Source organism: Numida meleagris, chromosome 6, assembly GCF_002078875.1.
Source record: "Numida meleagris isolate 19003 breed g44 Domestic line chromosome 6, NumMel1.0, whole genome shotgun sequence".
Lineage (NCBI taxonomy): Eukaryota > Metazoa > Chordata > Aves > Galliformes > Numididae > Numida > Numida meleagris.
The window spans coordinates 8,938,475-8,955,089 of NC_034414.1; the positions used below are offsets into that span (position 1 = coordinate 8,938,475).

The 16,615-nt window shown below is 36.8% G+C and overlaps 2 protein-coding genes across 35 annotated transcripts in view; both read left to right on the forward strand.

Annotated features, from left to right (window-relative positions):
• Positions 1–3,212, forward strand: part of MRVI1 (murine retrovirus integration site 1 homolog) — a 99,946-nt gene extending 96,734 nt beyond the window's left edge. For 28 of the 30 annotated variants that reach the window (XM_021402858.1, XM_021402852.1, XM_021402861.1 and 25 more), the window contains one exon: positions 670–3,211. In XM_021402858.1, the coding sequence (XP_021258533.1) occupies positions 670–910 (241 nt within the window). In that variant the 3' untranslated portion in view covers positions 911–3,211. Of the gene's footprint in view, positions 1–669 lie in introns of all 30 variants that reach the window. The other 2 variants (XR_002440455.1, XM_021402873.1) reach the window with 2 other exon arrangements.
• On the forward strand, positions 3,359–16,583 carry LYVE1 (lymphatic vessel endothelial hyaluronan receptor 1). 5 transcript variants are annotated; one of them, XM_021402879.1, is made up of 9 exons: positions 3,359–3,558; positions 4,522–4,662; positions 5,649–5,779; positions 6,930–7,046; positions 10,625–10,784; positions 10,889–11,028; positions 14,008–14,286; positions 14,940–15,018; positions 15,752–16,583. In XM_021402879.1, exons 3-9 carry the CDS (start codon positions 5,698–5,700, stop codon positions 15,936–15,938), a joined length of 1,044 nt encoding a protein of 347 aa, XP_021258554.1. In that variant the 5' UTR covers positions 3,359–3,558; positions 4,522–4,662; positions 5,649–5,697; the 3' UTR covers positions 15,939–16,583. The 5 variants fall into 5 exon arrangements, with proteins under 5 accessions (XP_021258554.1, XP_021258555.1, XP_021258557.1 ...); XM_021402880.1 differs by having other exon boundaries at positions 5,654–5,779; XM_021402882.1 differs by lacking the exon at positions 6,930–7,046.

Below are 16,615 nucleotides of genomic sequence, written 5' to 3' on the forward strand. Positions count from 1 at the left end.
AGTTGATAAATGAATCTCTCTGTACCACATATTATCTCAAGAAATTTGTAACTCTGGAATCTGATGCCTTTATTTGTGCATATGTCATTTCCAAAATGTCTTAAGCAGCCTCTCCACACCAGAGTGCATTCAGTAGGTGCATTCACAAGGTGAATGCAGGTTAACTTGAACTCTTCAGTTTTGTTGGACTCTCTATGACTTGGACAGGCAGATGCTTGCTCCCTCTAGAGCATCTAATCTATTATGATTATAAATGTCTATTAATTTGAAATTCCAGCCATGTTCAGAAGGATAGCTATCTCACTAGTCATGAAACTCTAAGGAGGAAATGTTTGGGGCAAGTTATAATATTCATGGCTTGCTCGATTAAGCCGAACAGGGCAGAACTTTAAATTGCGTTAAGGTCTGAGATTTGCCAGTTAACAGGTAGGAGAAAGAGAAGCCAATGTTATTTCTTCGTAACTGTATACAGTCATCTTGCAAATTTCACCCATATTCGAATGTACAGCAGCTCTTGAAAGAGCAACTGTGTTATTCTTTTCTGATTATATATTTTTCTTTGGGAGAAAAGTGATGCACGGTACACCTGTGAAACTTCTCAAATTTAAAAGCTTAAGGTAATTCATTTGCATATGATTGATATATAACAGTTTCCTTTTCATTTTACAGCAGACTTGAAGTCATCATTAATTATTTATATATACTGTACCCCAAACTCTGTAAACACTGGAATGTGGTATGGCTTGTAGTGGCTGCGATAATCATTTTTGCCGTGGTGTTGGGAATCTACCATTCATACAGCTCCTGTGATGAAGTATCGGAGAGACCTGAAGGGAAAGCCAGCTGTTCTGCTGCCCGTCAATATTCCTGGTGGAACTCAGGATTTCAACATGAGCAACGCACTGAATAATAAAGCAACATCATGTGTTTATGGTACCTGAGAGAACGCAGTATTAGAACACTGTTGTTAAAGGTAGTGCTTAGTCATCTTTACAATTATTATATGTCATCTGTTACACAAGTGATCTACACCACCCTGTCAGTCATAGTCAGATACATTGTGAACATAGCTTGCCAAAATAATAACCTGGTAAATAATTCTTTTTATCTTCTTAGCATAAATGACTGATTCAAATAATACTGAATCACAATAAGGTTTTGGCAGTAATCAGCAACCAGCAGGCAATTAAAAGAAAGATTTGCACAAGATGTCAACATCTCTCCCACAGTTTTGAAGGCTATGATTAAAACTGTATTTGCAATTAGTGTTTCACTTTGCATTTCCTGAATTTATTGTTTTGTTGTTATTGAAGTATTAATGACATTTCTGTCCTTCAGGTTTTAAAAGTGTAATTATTATTTTTGTTGCTGTTCATGATTATTGGGTATAAGTAGAAGGCCAAGGGAAGGTTAAAATTATTTTGTCAGACCAAATGTCTTGTGGATGCATTAGTTTCATGAAGGGAATTGCCTGTATGCAAATACATTCATACGTGTGTTTTATGATATACTTTAAAACCAGGACCACCTCTATTTTTGAATGGGATATACAGCAAAACCTAAAATGAGGTCTAGGTGGCATTGTTGGTATCATCCAATAGATTTGGGATCTTCTGATGTTAGTGTGAGCTTGTCTTCTTTTGGTGTAAAGACTGAAGCTCAAGCTAGCTACCAAAGAAAACAGATTTCTAACTAAGTCAGAAATTTAGTTTGCATATTTATTGCTAATAACAAATGTCCTGCTGGTGCATTTTGTTTGTTGCATCTTTAGCTAAACCTTTCTTAAAAGAAAATTACATGGAGGAGAGGAAAAAAAAAGGCAGATCATTACCAGCTTTGGGGGGGAAAAAATCATCTATAAGCAGTTGGGAAGTTTTGTTTTTATTTTATATACACTTTTTTGTTATTGTTTTTTGGATGAGTATAGAGAGTTTAAGGAAGTTCAAAAAGGAGAATGGGAAAGTGTCTCTTGGTCTAAAATTGTAATTGCTAAATAAGACAGAGGAGAGTTTCTTGCAAATTACTTGTTATATGTTTGATTCAGTTAGAACACCTGACTATGAAGAATTACTGTGACGTTTCCCATACTTCTTCTATTTAGAGAAACTTACTGGTGGCTCTTTCAATATTCATTTATTAGAACCAGCTTCTTTAACTTAAAATTATTTAGAAATAATGTTGAGAACATAAGAAGGCAATAAAGGGCAAATAGTCTTGAAGATTCAGAATCCACTATGCCAAAAATTGTGGTACATACTTTATGTGACTACAGATGTTTTGGAGCATACTGAGGAAAAATAGCTAACAATGCCTGTAATTGAATTAATTTGTTCTTATTCACCTTTGCACTGATGTTGATCCGACACCTTGTTTTAGTACTTGCAGAATGTTATTGATCTCAAAGACTCTTCAACTGCTTAATGTTGAGCAAGCGCTAAGTTTTTGTTGGCCACTGTGTGGGCAGGATCTTCATCCTCTTGGAATTCAGCACAATGGACTTTCATGGACTTGGTCCACAAGGCAAAATTCCACAAGTAGTTGCCCTAATTTGTGCTGAGCTACTTGCATGCCTAAGGCAAGTATAATTTAGCCACAAAGTTACTGTTATGGGGAATGGATAGAGAGAAGCGAGGGATTTCTGAGGATTAAAAAATGAGGATAAAGTTGATGAAAATATATATAGTTTTAATTTATACACTTACTGTGCAAAAACTGTCCACTAAAAATAACGGACCACAGTGACTAACAGCGCACTAAATATTTTTGCTTACATTTTTCAGTTAATTTGTGAAGACACCTTTTTGGATAGAAAACAAGGTTGTGGACAAAACCTATTCTAAATGTGGCTGTTTTCTGTTGAATATTAGTTTTTATCTGTTTAAAAAAAAAAAGAAAAAGAAAACACACGCATAAAAATCTCTTCTGAGTTCAGAGATCACAACAGATAACGTGAAATAGATCTACTATTTATGCCATTAACACTGAAATAGTTTTCTTGAGGTGCAATATTTATTTTTTGCTTTAAAAGGACACGTTTATTGTTTCTCCTGCACAGCACAGATGTTTCTAGTAAAAGGAATTTTAAAAGGGCACTATTTTTGTGTATCATATTTAAATCTGTAACATTGTAAGATTTTGCACCAGTGTGCTGGTATTGTACTGTATAGTATCACATACTTGAGTTTTGAAATAAAAGTACGGTTTCAAAGTCCTCAGTGTTGCTACCTTATAGATTTATTTTTCACATGTACTCTGTTTGCATATTAATGAAAATGTTCTGAAATGCCATTGCCTTTTCTACGCCGCATAATGTAGTGTCATGTTATACATGCCAAAGATCTTGTTCTTAGTCTTTCAGTTATTCAGAAAAATGATGTAGAAGAGCAAGCAAACTCCCATTTCAATAGAGAAGATGTTTGTAAGCAGGGTCATCCCTGTCATATCCTAAAAATGAGAGAGGATGCTGAAATATCCTGGAGAGAGTTTAACTTCTGCTTCAGAGAGGCTACTTGTCATTGAGGAGAAAGAAGACTGTAACCAAAGGAGACTAAGTGAAAGGTTAGGATTCTTTGAGTTGTGTTCTTGTTGTCTTGGGAGGTCCAAGAAGCAAGGGCTTTGTAGAGAGCTGAACTGCCACATCACTGGGAAGGAGACAATGTTCAATTTCCACAAAGAGCACAAACTTCACTGCTGAATCTCTGATGGTCTGCTTCAGGGAGATAAAATGTGGGACAAAGATAATCTTGAAAGAAATAGCTGCTACCAAGTGAAGAGACCCTGATATTTGTATTTTCCACGTAGACATCTTTTTTTCTTATTTCTGTTCCTATTTTTCAGGCTTCAGGTGTCCTTTAGAAATGATTGTAGAGAATAGTTAAGTCCGTTCTCCCCAGAGCAAAAGTTTTCTGTCTAGAAATCCTCATCAGCTTTTGAAACATTTCTAAACATGTTGACATGAGATGATGGGATTTTTCTTAGAGCTTACTGTATTTTTTTGTCAAATGCTATTTTAAAATACTCAGTGAGAAGCTGGGCTTTTTTTGCACACAGGTTAAGGTGAAGACCCATAAACAACTTACAAATCTTTTCTAGTGTTACAGTTAAGATAAGTGATCTTCTTCATAATTTTGGAATAGTTGAAATGTAAAAAGGAAGAAATCAATTAAAAACTATTCAGTCCCATTTTATCATTCTGTTTTTCTTCATAATCTGTCTATTGCTCTTAAAAACTAGGTTGAAGGAGCTTATATTTTTGTTCAGTTTAACCAAGGTGTTCATGTCATTTTTTCCATCTAAAAATCCAATTAAACATCAATGACGTGGACAGAGTTTGACTAAAGGAACTTTGCCACAGTGAGAACAATTGGCACAAGGTGGTAAACTCTGAAAAGACAATTAGCATGCAGTTTTAAAATACCTCTCTTCAGAAATCCAACTTATTTCAAAAGTTTTCATGGTAGGAAATATTTAGCAGTTCAAGACTATGGAGATGGTAAGCTTTTGTTTAATATTATTTTACAGTCACAGACTACTAATCCATGAGAGCAGCAGAATAACTGGTAGTTTCTCTTACATCATGAATGCAAGTGAATCCACTTAGAACTTACTTCAGTTGAAAGTCTGATTGCAGTACTGCAGATTGCCATCGCTATGTAGATGCATGTAAGTATAATACAACAAAGGTATAAATAGAAATCAGTTTGTCTTAATATCTCAAGGAGACTTACCCACATTCAGTTCCAAACCACAGCTGAAACAAAACCAGATTTTCATTTATTTGTTAGTAACGGAGACATAATTTCATTAACCACAGCAGCCATCTGCCACTCAGCCCTGTAGATGTCTATGCTGTAGCATATACATAACCACAGTATGTGGTGCTGTAAGAGGTGGGACCTATGCCATCTGCTAAGACTTCCTGAAGGTTTTCTAAGTTATTGCTGACAGGATTATCTGTGGTTTGAATCAGTCTGCTGGTATCAGTTTATTCAAAGCTCACAAAAGACAGTAAGGAAGGGATTGGTTCCCATCACTGTCTGTATGTAGTCTCACAAGAAATCCTGTTTATGGTAGCGTATCTCCAAATCTGTTCAAAAGAAAACATCAGATTACCTATTGTGGTACCTGTTTTTGTGCTGGAACTGAAAGGCAAAGGATGAAAGTAAAAGCACTACATCAAGGCAAATAGGACAGTGGATAACTGGTGCCCTTCTAATTCCAAAATAAAAACCCTGATTTTGTTTCTCTGTATGACTGCCTGCCTTGCTGTGATTTAATAGACAATTATTTACCAGATGAACAGATAATATGAGTAATGTGTTGTTAATCAGTAAAACAGGAAAAAACAGCAAAAGAAAAATTTATTTCAGAGTGTTTACTGACTTAGCAATTTCACAGCCTTATCTCCCTTCCTCAGCTGTGTTTTCTGAGTCAGCAGTAGTTAAATTTTCCAGCAAGCCCTATGTGAAAGAAAGTGTAAAGGGTGATTAGGGATTTCCAGTCAGTGACCTCGCCTTTGAGTGGGGCAGTCGACGCATTTGCCATTTCTACGAAGCAGTGCAGTGACAGCAGAAGTTGCTTACAAAAAGTCATCTGAAAGGCAATCTTGGGGGTGGTCTAACAGTATACAATATCTTAATTCTTCTCAGCACAGAAGACAAATCACCACAAATTTTTCAATTTTCTGAGTTCGTGACAATGACAACTTATTTTGGAGTTACCTCAGCGATGTTATCAGTCTGGGTTATGACATTCATGGCTCAAAATTACTTTATAACAGGTATGTAAAGTTCCAGTTTTTAAAATATTGTAGTTGAACAGTAAATTACTTTAAGAAAATAAGTAGATTTGCAAACAAAACGGGGGAAAGAGAATGTGTGTAAACGGGCTTGCTAGCATAGGAAACAACAGGATTTTCATAGGACAGTGCAATGAAAAATAGCATAGGGGAAGTCTTTCATTGTTATCTAATTATTTGATAAGCTCAAGTGATGTTTAAATGCTACAGAATTGCTTGTTCCAAAATTATGATAATCCACTTAGAATTTTTAGAACTACTGAAATGCGACTTTATGTTATTTAATAGACCATTTTAATATACCATAGCAAATAGTTTTGTGCAATCCTCAGAGAGCAAAATCCATATGAAATCAGTTCTTTGTGTCTGTGATAAAATGCTATCATTAACACAGTTATTTGCTCTGCTTTGGCGATATCCTGATAATCTCTTTTTTTTTGCAAAATTGAAAGAAATTGCACAAGGATCTTGGGGTTCATCTCCAGAACAGGAACACTTGTTTCTGGTTAATATAATGCAAATTTCCTATTTTATATAAACTAGCTATTTGAAAAATTAGTGTAGGGAATTGCCAACTTCAACTGTATCTTACAGTTCTTAGATAACTCACTTCCCTCAAATGTTATTACATGTCTCTACTTTTTGAATCAGTCATATAATACCCCTTTCTTCTTTAAGTTAGTGAAACTTGGAGGCCTCCTAACCCAATACCTACTAGACTGTCTTAGGATAGAAAACGTATCCAGTCATTTCACTATAGTTTGCAAGGAGTAAACGCTTGCTCTACCTATGTTAAAGAACAATCATCATTGTTGCAGAGAACTGATTTTCTTATCTACTGAAAGTCTTCTGAAGGAAACCCGGACTTGAGTGAATCAGATGCTCAGCTCAAGTCCTGTTGAAATTCCACATGATTGACAACAGTAGACTCTTCTACAGATCCCAATCACTGACTAGTTTTTGCAGGGGAAATACCTTGAGTCTTAAGACTATGCCTTAGGGATGTTAGGACCTCTTTAGGTCCCCTCTAAGCCTCACTTAGGGTAATTGCTCATGCACTGTCTGCTCATTGGCCCGAGAATTCAAGTTAAGCTCAGAGCTGATTCCTATGTGCCTTGGAGTTGTGTTGTAGTATGCTTGTGCCCGGACCTGCCCACTCCTCTACTGACTTACTGGCTGGGCTTCACTGATGGGACCGTGCACCGTAGCTGGCCTTCTGCCCAGGATAGACTTCAGGCATGTGTTATAGGTAGGGTCTTTCTCTTTCTGTTCCCAAATGGACTTTCTTCATGATTCCCGCATCTGACACGCTGTCTTGCGCTCTGCCAGTGCAAAGAGGATGCCACAGACCTGTCACAGTGTGGCCCTGCTTGGGTGCTGTGGGACTGTGCCCTATCTGTGAGGCACTGTCATGCTCGTGCTGCAGTCACGCCCTGCTCCCTGCTCACCTTTTAATGTGGAGCAGCTTCACTCTCGCTGCTCCCTGATGTCAGCAGCCCAAGTAAACTCTAATAAATCAGAGTGAGGGCTCAGGGAAAGGCAAAGAGAGAGAAACAGCTTCACCAAAAAGCAAGAAGAGAATTAACGCACAATAAGCCAATACCCACACTCTACACAAATTATTTTCTTCCTGTCCTGTAACAAGTTTGTCCTATTGTGAGATTTTTCTGTCTAGTCTTTCCCACCTCTCTCAGTGAAACAGATTTCTTATAAAAGACTCGAACACTGAGGAAAATGTCCTGTTATTAGTAGATTAACTAAATTGACCAAATCTTAAACAATAACTATGTGCAACTTGTAAACCCAGTGCTTTTAAAGGATTAGTCTGTCTGCTGTACAAACTGAGTTTTCTTTAGTACAGAAGTCAGAGGTGATTTAAGTGATGAAAAGTCTTGAAGAGGTTACTCTTACCTTTCTGGATTTCATTTTCATGGTGTAGAACTAAATTAAATCTAAATCCAAATTGGAACCAATAATTTTTCCAAAACATTCCTTTTACTTTTCTATTTTGTTTTTAAATGCTTAGCAAATTATAAGGTAAAACTTTGGCCCGCATCTTATAACCACTTGTGTAAATGCTTAGGACTCAGCTTTCTGTTACTGAATTAATATATTTATTGTGCTTCATATCCATTAAGCAATTCTCGTGTTATAAATATTTGTCTTGTAATTGAATGACTGAAGACTATAGCAGTTTACAACTATCTAGACAACTTTCTAAGTTTCCAGGAAATTCCATTCAATCAGCTGCTTAACGTTTTTTTGAAATCTGTAATGTTAGTCACTAAGAAACTTCCATTCTCATCATAACCTTTTTTTTTGAAGTTATATTAGTTCAAATCTAAAAACGGAAAAATAGTTGTTTAATTAAGCACTACTATCAAGAGTGAAATCTGAGCATAAAAGGCAGTAAGGGAAGAAAGGAACTGGGAATAAATCCTGGAGAAGGAATAGAGGCTTGAAAATTATGGAAGAAGAATTGTGGGATGTGCATCAGCAGCTGAGAAAGAGGGGAAACATGAAAGTTCTCAAGAAAATGAAGAGTTCCTTGCTAGCAAATGGGAATCTAGAAAACTTCATGCTGGAAGACCTGTCTGATACCTAGAAGCTTGACCAAGATGAAGACATACAAGGGGACATTCATGAACACACGCTGACTGGACAGGAAGACGTTTGACGGTAACGCAGAAGAAATTTGACACCATGAATCATTATCTTGCTGGGATTCCTTGAACAGATTTGAGATCCTTGATATCTGACACACACATCTTCAATGGGCAACAGTGAGTCTCTGGGTCTTAGATCTCTGCATTCTCATGCAGTATATTTGGCCAGGATTGATGTAGCTATGATTTGGCTGTGGGGACTGCTCACACATTCGCTGAACCACCTGCTGTCTGACTGGGTCTGTGCTATACCAGGGAGTGCTCATGGGAGGCCACAGCTCTGCAGATGCTGAGATAAATCCATCATGTTCAACGATTGCTCTACCCAACTTATAAATCCCATTAAACTAAGCATAAAGACAGCAGAGATGCATCTTTTACCAGAAAACATTGCCAACTGCACCCCACTCAGTGGAAGCAAGAGTGGAAAGCCTGCCTTTGTTTATGTCTTCCACACAAGTTTAGACATCTTCTTAACCTCTTCTCATGGTGCTAGTTCTACCATTTCATTCAAAAAATTCAATTTAACCTCTGCTGCTAAGAAATGATAATGATGGATCAGCTGGTGTTGTCTCATTTTTCCCTTGAGTGTGGACTGCCTATTGACTGATACACTGATTTTATGAAGTTTTCATTAGTATACGTACCTGGTGGGTGTACAGAGCCTGGAAAGAACATCCAGCAAGGAAGTATCACCTGTGGGAGCTGGTTACCTGAAGTGTTTGCAATGAAATCTTGAAATTGTTGCAGGCTTAAACCAATACCAAGAAAAAAAAAAGTGTGTCCAGAGTACCCAGTTAATCTAATTGCATTTGGTTGTGTTTTCCCTTGATTTTATTTTCACAAGATATGGGAATTTTCTTCCTCAGAAACATGTATTTATTTCGAAATCACTTCTTACAGGCTATTCCTTTTCATTTAATATGGCAATTACTGTATGGAACTCAAAAAAAGAAAAAAAAAAAAGGAATTTTTTTTTGCCATATGCTTCTGGGAAATATCTAGACAGAAGAGCACATCTTTTCCCCTTATCTGTGAAAGTCCTGAGTTCTGTCCTACATCCTTAATACAGGCTAAAAATGTAGGGCAGGTGTAATCACACCTAACCTATGTCTTCCCTGAAGTAGTTGCCATGGTTCCTGCCTACTACTCAGCAAATTCAATAGTTGACAGTACCTGGAAGGAAAAAAAAAAAAAAAATCACGCCAAACAACATAGGTTGAAAGTAATGAAAATGCCCCCTACTTCTTTCCGTGGAAACTACAACACACACAAAGAGCATAATACCACTACCGGATAGAGAAAATTCTCAGCTACAAAATACCCTTTTTCAATGTAGTCACCACCATTAGTTGTGCATTTTCACCAGTGGTGAACGAGAGCCTGCATGTTGCGCTCATAAAAATCTGCACCAGTGGCGGTGACTTGCCATTGCAGCTGCTGAAATGCGCTACCCACCACATCACTGAGCTCACATGCACTGTTTATCCTCCATAAATGTTTAGCAAGCACTGATGAATGTCAATGGGTGCAATTTACTTTATATGGAAGAATTCAGTGGCGCCTTTGCTTCATCCACACTTCCAAGTCAGATGCCATTTTGTCAGACTGCCCCTCTGCTGCCATCTGCCACACAGCAACAACATGCTACAGAATACTGGTGGGAAGGTTCAGCTACTTCCACACCACCAACATCCATCTCTGACACTGTGGGCAACATAGTAAAACAAGAGGCATCTCTTTCAGAGCTGCCCTCATAGTAAAGAAAGACAAGTTTAAGAGAACTGAGAAACTATTATAAAATCTTTCTATTAGGAAGGGTGTTCTGACAGAATCCAGTCCACTGCTTTAGTGTAACTGTTAGTTTCATCTTTTTCATTTTTTAAAAAGGAAAAAACCCCGAAACTCATCAGGTAACAATTCAAATGCCAACTGCATTTACATTTAATTCAATACATGTCAAAACTTCTGAAAATCTAGACTATTATTTTGAGAAAATGTTTTATTGTAAAGTAGTTATTTTTCTAGAAATCAGTTTTTTGCCATCCTCAAGCTAGAAACTTTTAATATGCAACATGTTTGAACATGATCTTAAATTTCACGTGGAGGATAACTGTTAGTATTCAAATATTAACTTTGAATATCTATGTCTAAATTACAGGTTCCATGCTTTCACCTTGCAGGATCACAGGTGTAGGACTTTATTTTGAGCAGAAAGTGAATTTTTCAGAAGCAAGTAATGTGTGCAATCGACTGAATCTACAACTGGCAAGTAAAGAACAGGTTGAGAAGGCTTTGAAACATGGCTTTGAAACATGCAGGTATATGACATCCACTAGTTCCTCTTTACCTTCAATAAACCCCTTAACCTAATGTGAAGCTGGGGACAAATCTAATTGTAAAAAGACTTATGCTTTTATTGTAGTTCTGGATGGATAAAAGATGGATTGGTTGCCATTCCTCGTATAACATCCAACGAGAAATGTGGTCGGGGCAATGTTGGACTAGTGAACTGGCGTGCTAATCAAGCTTCTAAATTTATGGTTTACTGCTTCAATTCTTCAGGTATCTAAGCATGAGAATTACATTTCTTTTGTTTGGGTTTGATTTCTTTTTTTAATATCTGCATGAAAAATATCATAACAAGTGAGTTCTTATCATTTGATGACTCTTTCCTCCACTCTTAAATGTTGTCAACCTTTATCTAGCTCTGCAAGGTTAAAAACAACAACAACAACAACAACAACACGTTTCCAAGCAATACAGAAATTCAATTCCATTAATGCAAAAAATAAGTTGGTGTTGCTATGGAAGTTCTTATTGGAAAAGTTGCTTTTGCCGTGTCAACACAATATATTTAATTGGTTTTGATTATTTAGGCATGTTGACTTGAAAGATGGTAAAATGAATCTGCAACCAGGGTGCATGTATGCATATATGCATTTTTTGGCAAAGACCAAGAGAGGGGTTCTTCAGGAAAGGCTGATTCTTTTTTTGAAAAAAAGGAAACGTATCCATTAAATTAAATCGTGAGTTATTTGAGAGATCATAAAGTCAACACAATTTCCAGTCTATTATCAGTAAAATGAAACAGCTTCTTTTGTAGCACTTAATTTGAATCATCCTGTTTGAGAAAAGACCCGTCCTTCCTCTTCTGCTTGACTATCTGTTCCTAGATCAAAGAAACAGAAGTAGAACTTGGGTCTTGATGTAAATTAGATCTTGACTGCAGAACAGATTAGTATTGTTTCTTAGTTACTTCTACCTTATCTACTGAAAAGAAGCATTTAACTGGAGGTTTTGTGTTCTTGCTAGTGTTCCATACTCGTGATTATTATGTCACTATCCCAGTAAATCATTGATCCTGTATATGGTCAAATTATTTCTAATTAGTGCCTTGACCTTGCCAGTGAGTTTTAGACAACAAGATCAAAGGTTTACATACAAAATTCTGAAAAAGTTCAGGAAAGATGTGTCAACAAGGGTTGGAAAGACCAGGAGAAAGATGGCTTTGCAAGGTATGTCCATACAGTGATAAGAAGACTAACTGTGCCGATTTCCTGTGGTGTCCCCCAGGAGTCTGTCTTGAAACTGGTGTTCTTCAACACTTCTATCAACGACCTAGACAGTGGAAGTGAGGGTATCCTCAGCAAGTTTGCAGATGACACCAAATTGAGTGGTGCAGCTGGTGCTACAGAAGGAAAGGATGCCATTCAAAGGGATCAGAACAGGCTTGGAAAGTGGGCCCATGTGAACTGCATGGGGTTCAACAAGGCCAGGTGCATAGTGCTGCACTTAGGTCAGGGCATTCCTGGATATATATACAGGCTGGGAGAAGAACTCAATGAGAGCAGCCCCACAGAGAATGACCTCAAGGTTCTGATGGATGAAAAGCTCAACATGAGCCAGCAGTGTGCACATGCAGGACAGAAGGCCAACAATATCCTGGGCTGCATCAAAAGAGGGGTGGCAGCAAGGAGAGGGAGATGATTGCCCCACTCTGCTTTCCCCTGCCTCGTGGAGTACCGTGTCCAGGTCTGGGGGCCCCAGTACAAGAAAAACATGGAGCTGTTGGAGTGGGTACAGAGAAGGCCATGAAGATGATCAGAGGGCTGGAGCACCTCTCCTATCAAGAAAGATTGAGGGAGAAGCCTCTGGAGAGACCTCGTTGCAGCCTTTCAGTTTTTAAAGGGGGCTTATAAACAAGATGGGGCAATAGGACAAGGAGGAACAGGTTTAAACTGTTGGATTACAAAGAATGCTGATAAGAAAGCACTGCAGAGAGAAAGCATAATCAAAATTTTCTTACCATCTAAACTGCCAAGTTAAAAATGACTTAAGTGGGCTAACGCAGTTGTTCTCTGCAGTTCTCAGCTATTCTCAATGAGTGTGTAGGTGAATTAGTACTCTGGCAACATGCTTTAAAAGAAGCTGCTCCTACTGGTACTATTACTTCTTCCGTTCCAGTGCAATATGGTACTTCACTGTATGAAATATGTGTCGTTTTGCATCAGAAATCTTTGGTAAGCAGGTAACGTTAAAGAGGTAGCAAGTAATTCCAATAAGAAAGTTCACTAAGTGGTTAGAAAATAAAAAATATTTAACATTGTGATGATTCTGCATTTCTTCATCTTAATAGCCAAAATGCCACCTGTTCTAGATATTTCTCACCTAAAATGCTTGTGGCTGCAACAATAAAAATCTTTTGGAAACTGTAGTGGACAAACTAAAAAGCCTCTGTCATTTAGCTTTTTATTCTGTGAATGTAACTGTGTCATCAGACTTCCCACGGGGATTCATTTGGAGAACAGTACACACATCATTTCCCTTGTTATTTATGTTGCAAACTGCTTGTTTAGCAAAATCTTTATAGCTCTTCAGAATATAGACCTTCACTAGAAAAGAAGAATTTTCACACAAGCCTGTTCAGTAGTCAGATTTTGCATTTACATATAGAAGTCCGCTTGCACCTGCATTTTTATATAGAAAACATTAATGTCATTTAAATGACTTAATCTCAGAATATGCCTGGTGTGTGTTTGTAGAACTGTCTCATTTTTCATCTTGCGCTGGTGCCTGATCTATGTGGAAGTTTTGTGGACTACTGTTGCTCCTAGGAAATCAAATTACTGTCAAAAATGTCAACAATGCATGTGTATGTTTTGAACATAAAAATAATAGCATTTATTTTGCAGCATGCTATATAACGTGAATACTTTGAAACTTGGATCTGCAGTTAAGCTTTCTGCTCTGCAGGAGGCCGGGTTATTTATTTATTTTTTTATATGGACTCTTACTATAAGTACTTTTAAGAAGGAATCATCATTGATATGCAATTATAAAATGAGCATTACATCGAAAGTGTTTGATTATATAAGTAATGGTTAAAAGTGCCCGATAATGGTTTTAGCTACTTGTTTGAAAAAAGCACGCCTGATTTGGACAATGCTTTTCTGAATAAGCAAATGAGCTCCAGAAGGGAATGGCTGGACAACAGTCTCCATAAATGTGCATAACTCTTATGTATTTCTTTCCCTACTACAGATGTACAAATTAATTCATGTAAACCAGATCCAGCTACAACCATACTACCATCATCAAGTGTGCCAACAGACTTGACTGCATATTCAAGTTCAGATTTAACTGGGAACACCACAGCAGTGCCCACTGAAACCAAACCAGAACAAACCCTGAAGAACGTGAAATTTAGGATGATATGTATAACTGAAACTATATTACCAACAGAGGGGACTACGACAAAAATGCCAGAGGAGTACTCCACTTACCCTGCTGCATTTAGGAATGACAGTATTGTCTTTGGAGGTAAAGGCCATGTTCTTTAACCAGGACAGCTCGTTAGTTATATAGATGTTAGTAGTAAAACTGCTTACTGCTGTTTTTTTTGCTACTCCCACATTCTTTTTTACACAGCTGAACCTCGAAGTAGTATAAAATGTCACAAAGCAAAGCTTATCAAAAAGGGATTTTTTTAACATAATTTTTAAGATCTTATGATTTTATTCTTTTTGGTAATATTTAAGTATGAAATGGTGGAAATTCATTGTGGTTAATGTGATTCGGGGCAAATACATTTCTGAGACAGTCCTAGCATAGCACCATGTGCTCAGAATAATTGAAAACCCAACCAGATCTTAAAAATAAAAGAAGCCAAGAAAGTTGTAAGCAAAATAGTGACTAGTTTTCCAGATACAAGGTGTGAAAAACTAATCCTAACAAACAGAAACTGGAAAATAAACTAAGAATATGGAAAAACATATTAAATGAAAGGATTGTTAACTACAAAAACGTATTTTCTCTGCAGGTTCTTAAAAAAAAATCTCTCCTGTGAGTCTATGTGTACATACCTCTTACACTAGGTTGTTTTTAGAAGAATCTGGATTTATGTTCATAAACCTTTAGAAAGTCCTAAGTAAAGACATATAAAAACTTTGTGTTTACCTCCCTTTTATTTCTAGGTATCCCCACTGCACTCCTTGTACTGGCAATCATCTTCTTCATTATTTCAGTTCTTCTAGCAGTCTGCTATATCAAAAAGTAAGGATTTTCTATCTTTTCTCTTAGACTGAGTTAACTCCTAGAGTACAGGCAGTGAATATTTCATATCTATAGCTAAAGAGCAGAGCTGTAATGATAATGACATAATTGTAACATAAAGAATTAAATGTTCGGCTCTGTTGTTCTGCAGATATTTTTTGTTGTTGCTGTCGCTACTCCTCTTTATAGAAGAGAAATCAGACCAATATTACCTATTTTTGATTAATCAGTCATGCTGATTAATGGAGTGTTGCTGTCTGCCAAAACGGCAACACTGAAGTGTGCAGCTGCTTATATGAAGGCCATTTATGCAGCTTTATTTTATTTCTTTCTATGTCAGACTCAAGGGAACAACACTTATTCTCCGTCAGAAAAAAATAATTGTTTACCTCCTTTGAGTCATTTACACAGATCTTCAACACAGAGGATCATTAGAGATCAAAGAGTTGTGTGCATTTCTAACATTCTAGCCCAGTTTGCATTATTATTATGTAACACAAATCCTGAACATGTACAGTCTGTATAAAGCAAAAAGAAAGCAGAAAATATTTCTTTAAAAGGCACATTGCTTTTAAAATTACAGTGATCCCACCTGCCGCTATTCTCTGTGGGACCTTTGCCTTGAGTATAGCAGAGAAAGCAAATTCTAGATACTTGGTAGTATCATTCAACAAATACAATACTAAACTAACATCACTGCTTCTGCTTTAATATCCTTTCTTTTTATTTAAAGGTATAAGAAATCCTTCCCATTTTCAAACAAGAATCAGAAAAAAGAAGTGGCTGAAACTACAGCTCTCAAGGAGGCTGTGTCAAATGAGTATACACTTGAGAAGGAAACAAAGAATAACGGAAAAAAGGTAGAAGAGGCCAAAGCCAAGCCTGAAAACACAGTAAAATGTCTAGAAGCGGAAGTTTAAGGTCAGCAGAAGTTTAAGAGGAGGAACATACAGTTCTTTTTAGAAATATATAAAACAAAGCACGCAACTTAGCAATGCTTTTAAACGTGGGTGACTGTAAATACTCATGAGTTTTTTCTCTGTCTTAACACGTGAAAACTTTTTTTAAAATAACTACATCTTCAGCTATAAATGCTCTTGCAAAAGAATATGGTATCTTACTTACTTAATATGGATGTTCTATTTATATCACAGTTCATTTTTTCTTAATAAAGAAGTACATCAAAATTTGCTGTTAATGACACGCAGTGTGTGACTATTTGCACGAAATTCAGATTGATGTGTAATGAAAAACTTTCTTCTATTTGTATGGATGATCTCTGCTAACTTAATGTCTAAAATAAAACAATGCTGTAGCTCTTCATCATGTATGTTAGCTTATCTCCATTAAGTAGTTACACACTGTTTTTAAAAAGTCTGTTTACAAACAGAATAACTCTGTTTATAAGTAAAAAAATCAAGATTGGCCCACAGTCATTCAAATACCAAAAGAAGGGTACAAAGAGGCTGATCTTCATCAGCATCCTTGAATAACTTTCTTAAATATTTTCATCGTGTAATTTACTGTTTTATTTATTAAAATCTGCATCATTCTTTTGCATCAGATATTTGAACTGCTCGTGTACATGTACATGCTG

Bases quoted from the DNA above. Each gene is read 5' to 3' on its own strand.
- LYVE1 (XM_021402879.1), top strand. From the start codon at position 5,698: ATGACAACTTATTTTGGAGTTACCTCAGCGATGTTATCAGTCTGGGTT. The intron at 7,047-10,624 runs GTAGGGTCTTTC...TCTAAATTACAG, and splicing joins ACTTCAGGCATGTGTTATAG to GTTCCATGCTTTCACCTTGC. The intron at 10,785-10,888 runs GTATATGACATC...CTTTTATTGTAG, and splicing joins CATGGCTTTGAAACATGCAG to TTCTGGATGGATAAAAGATG.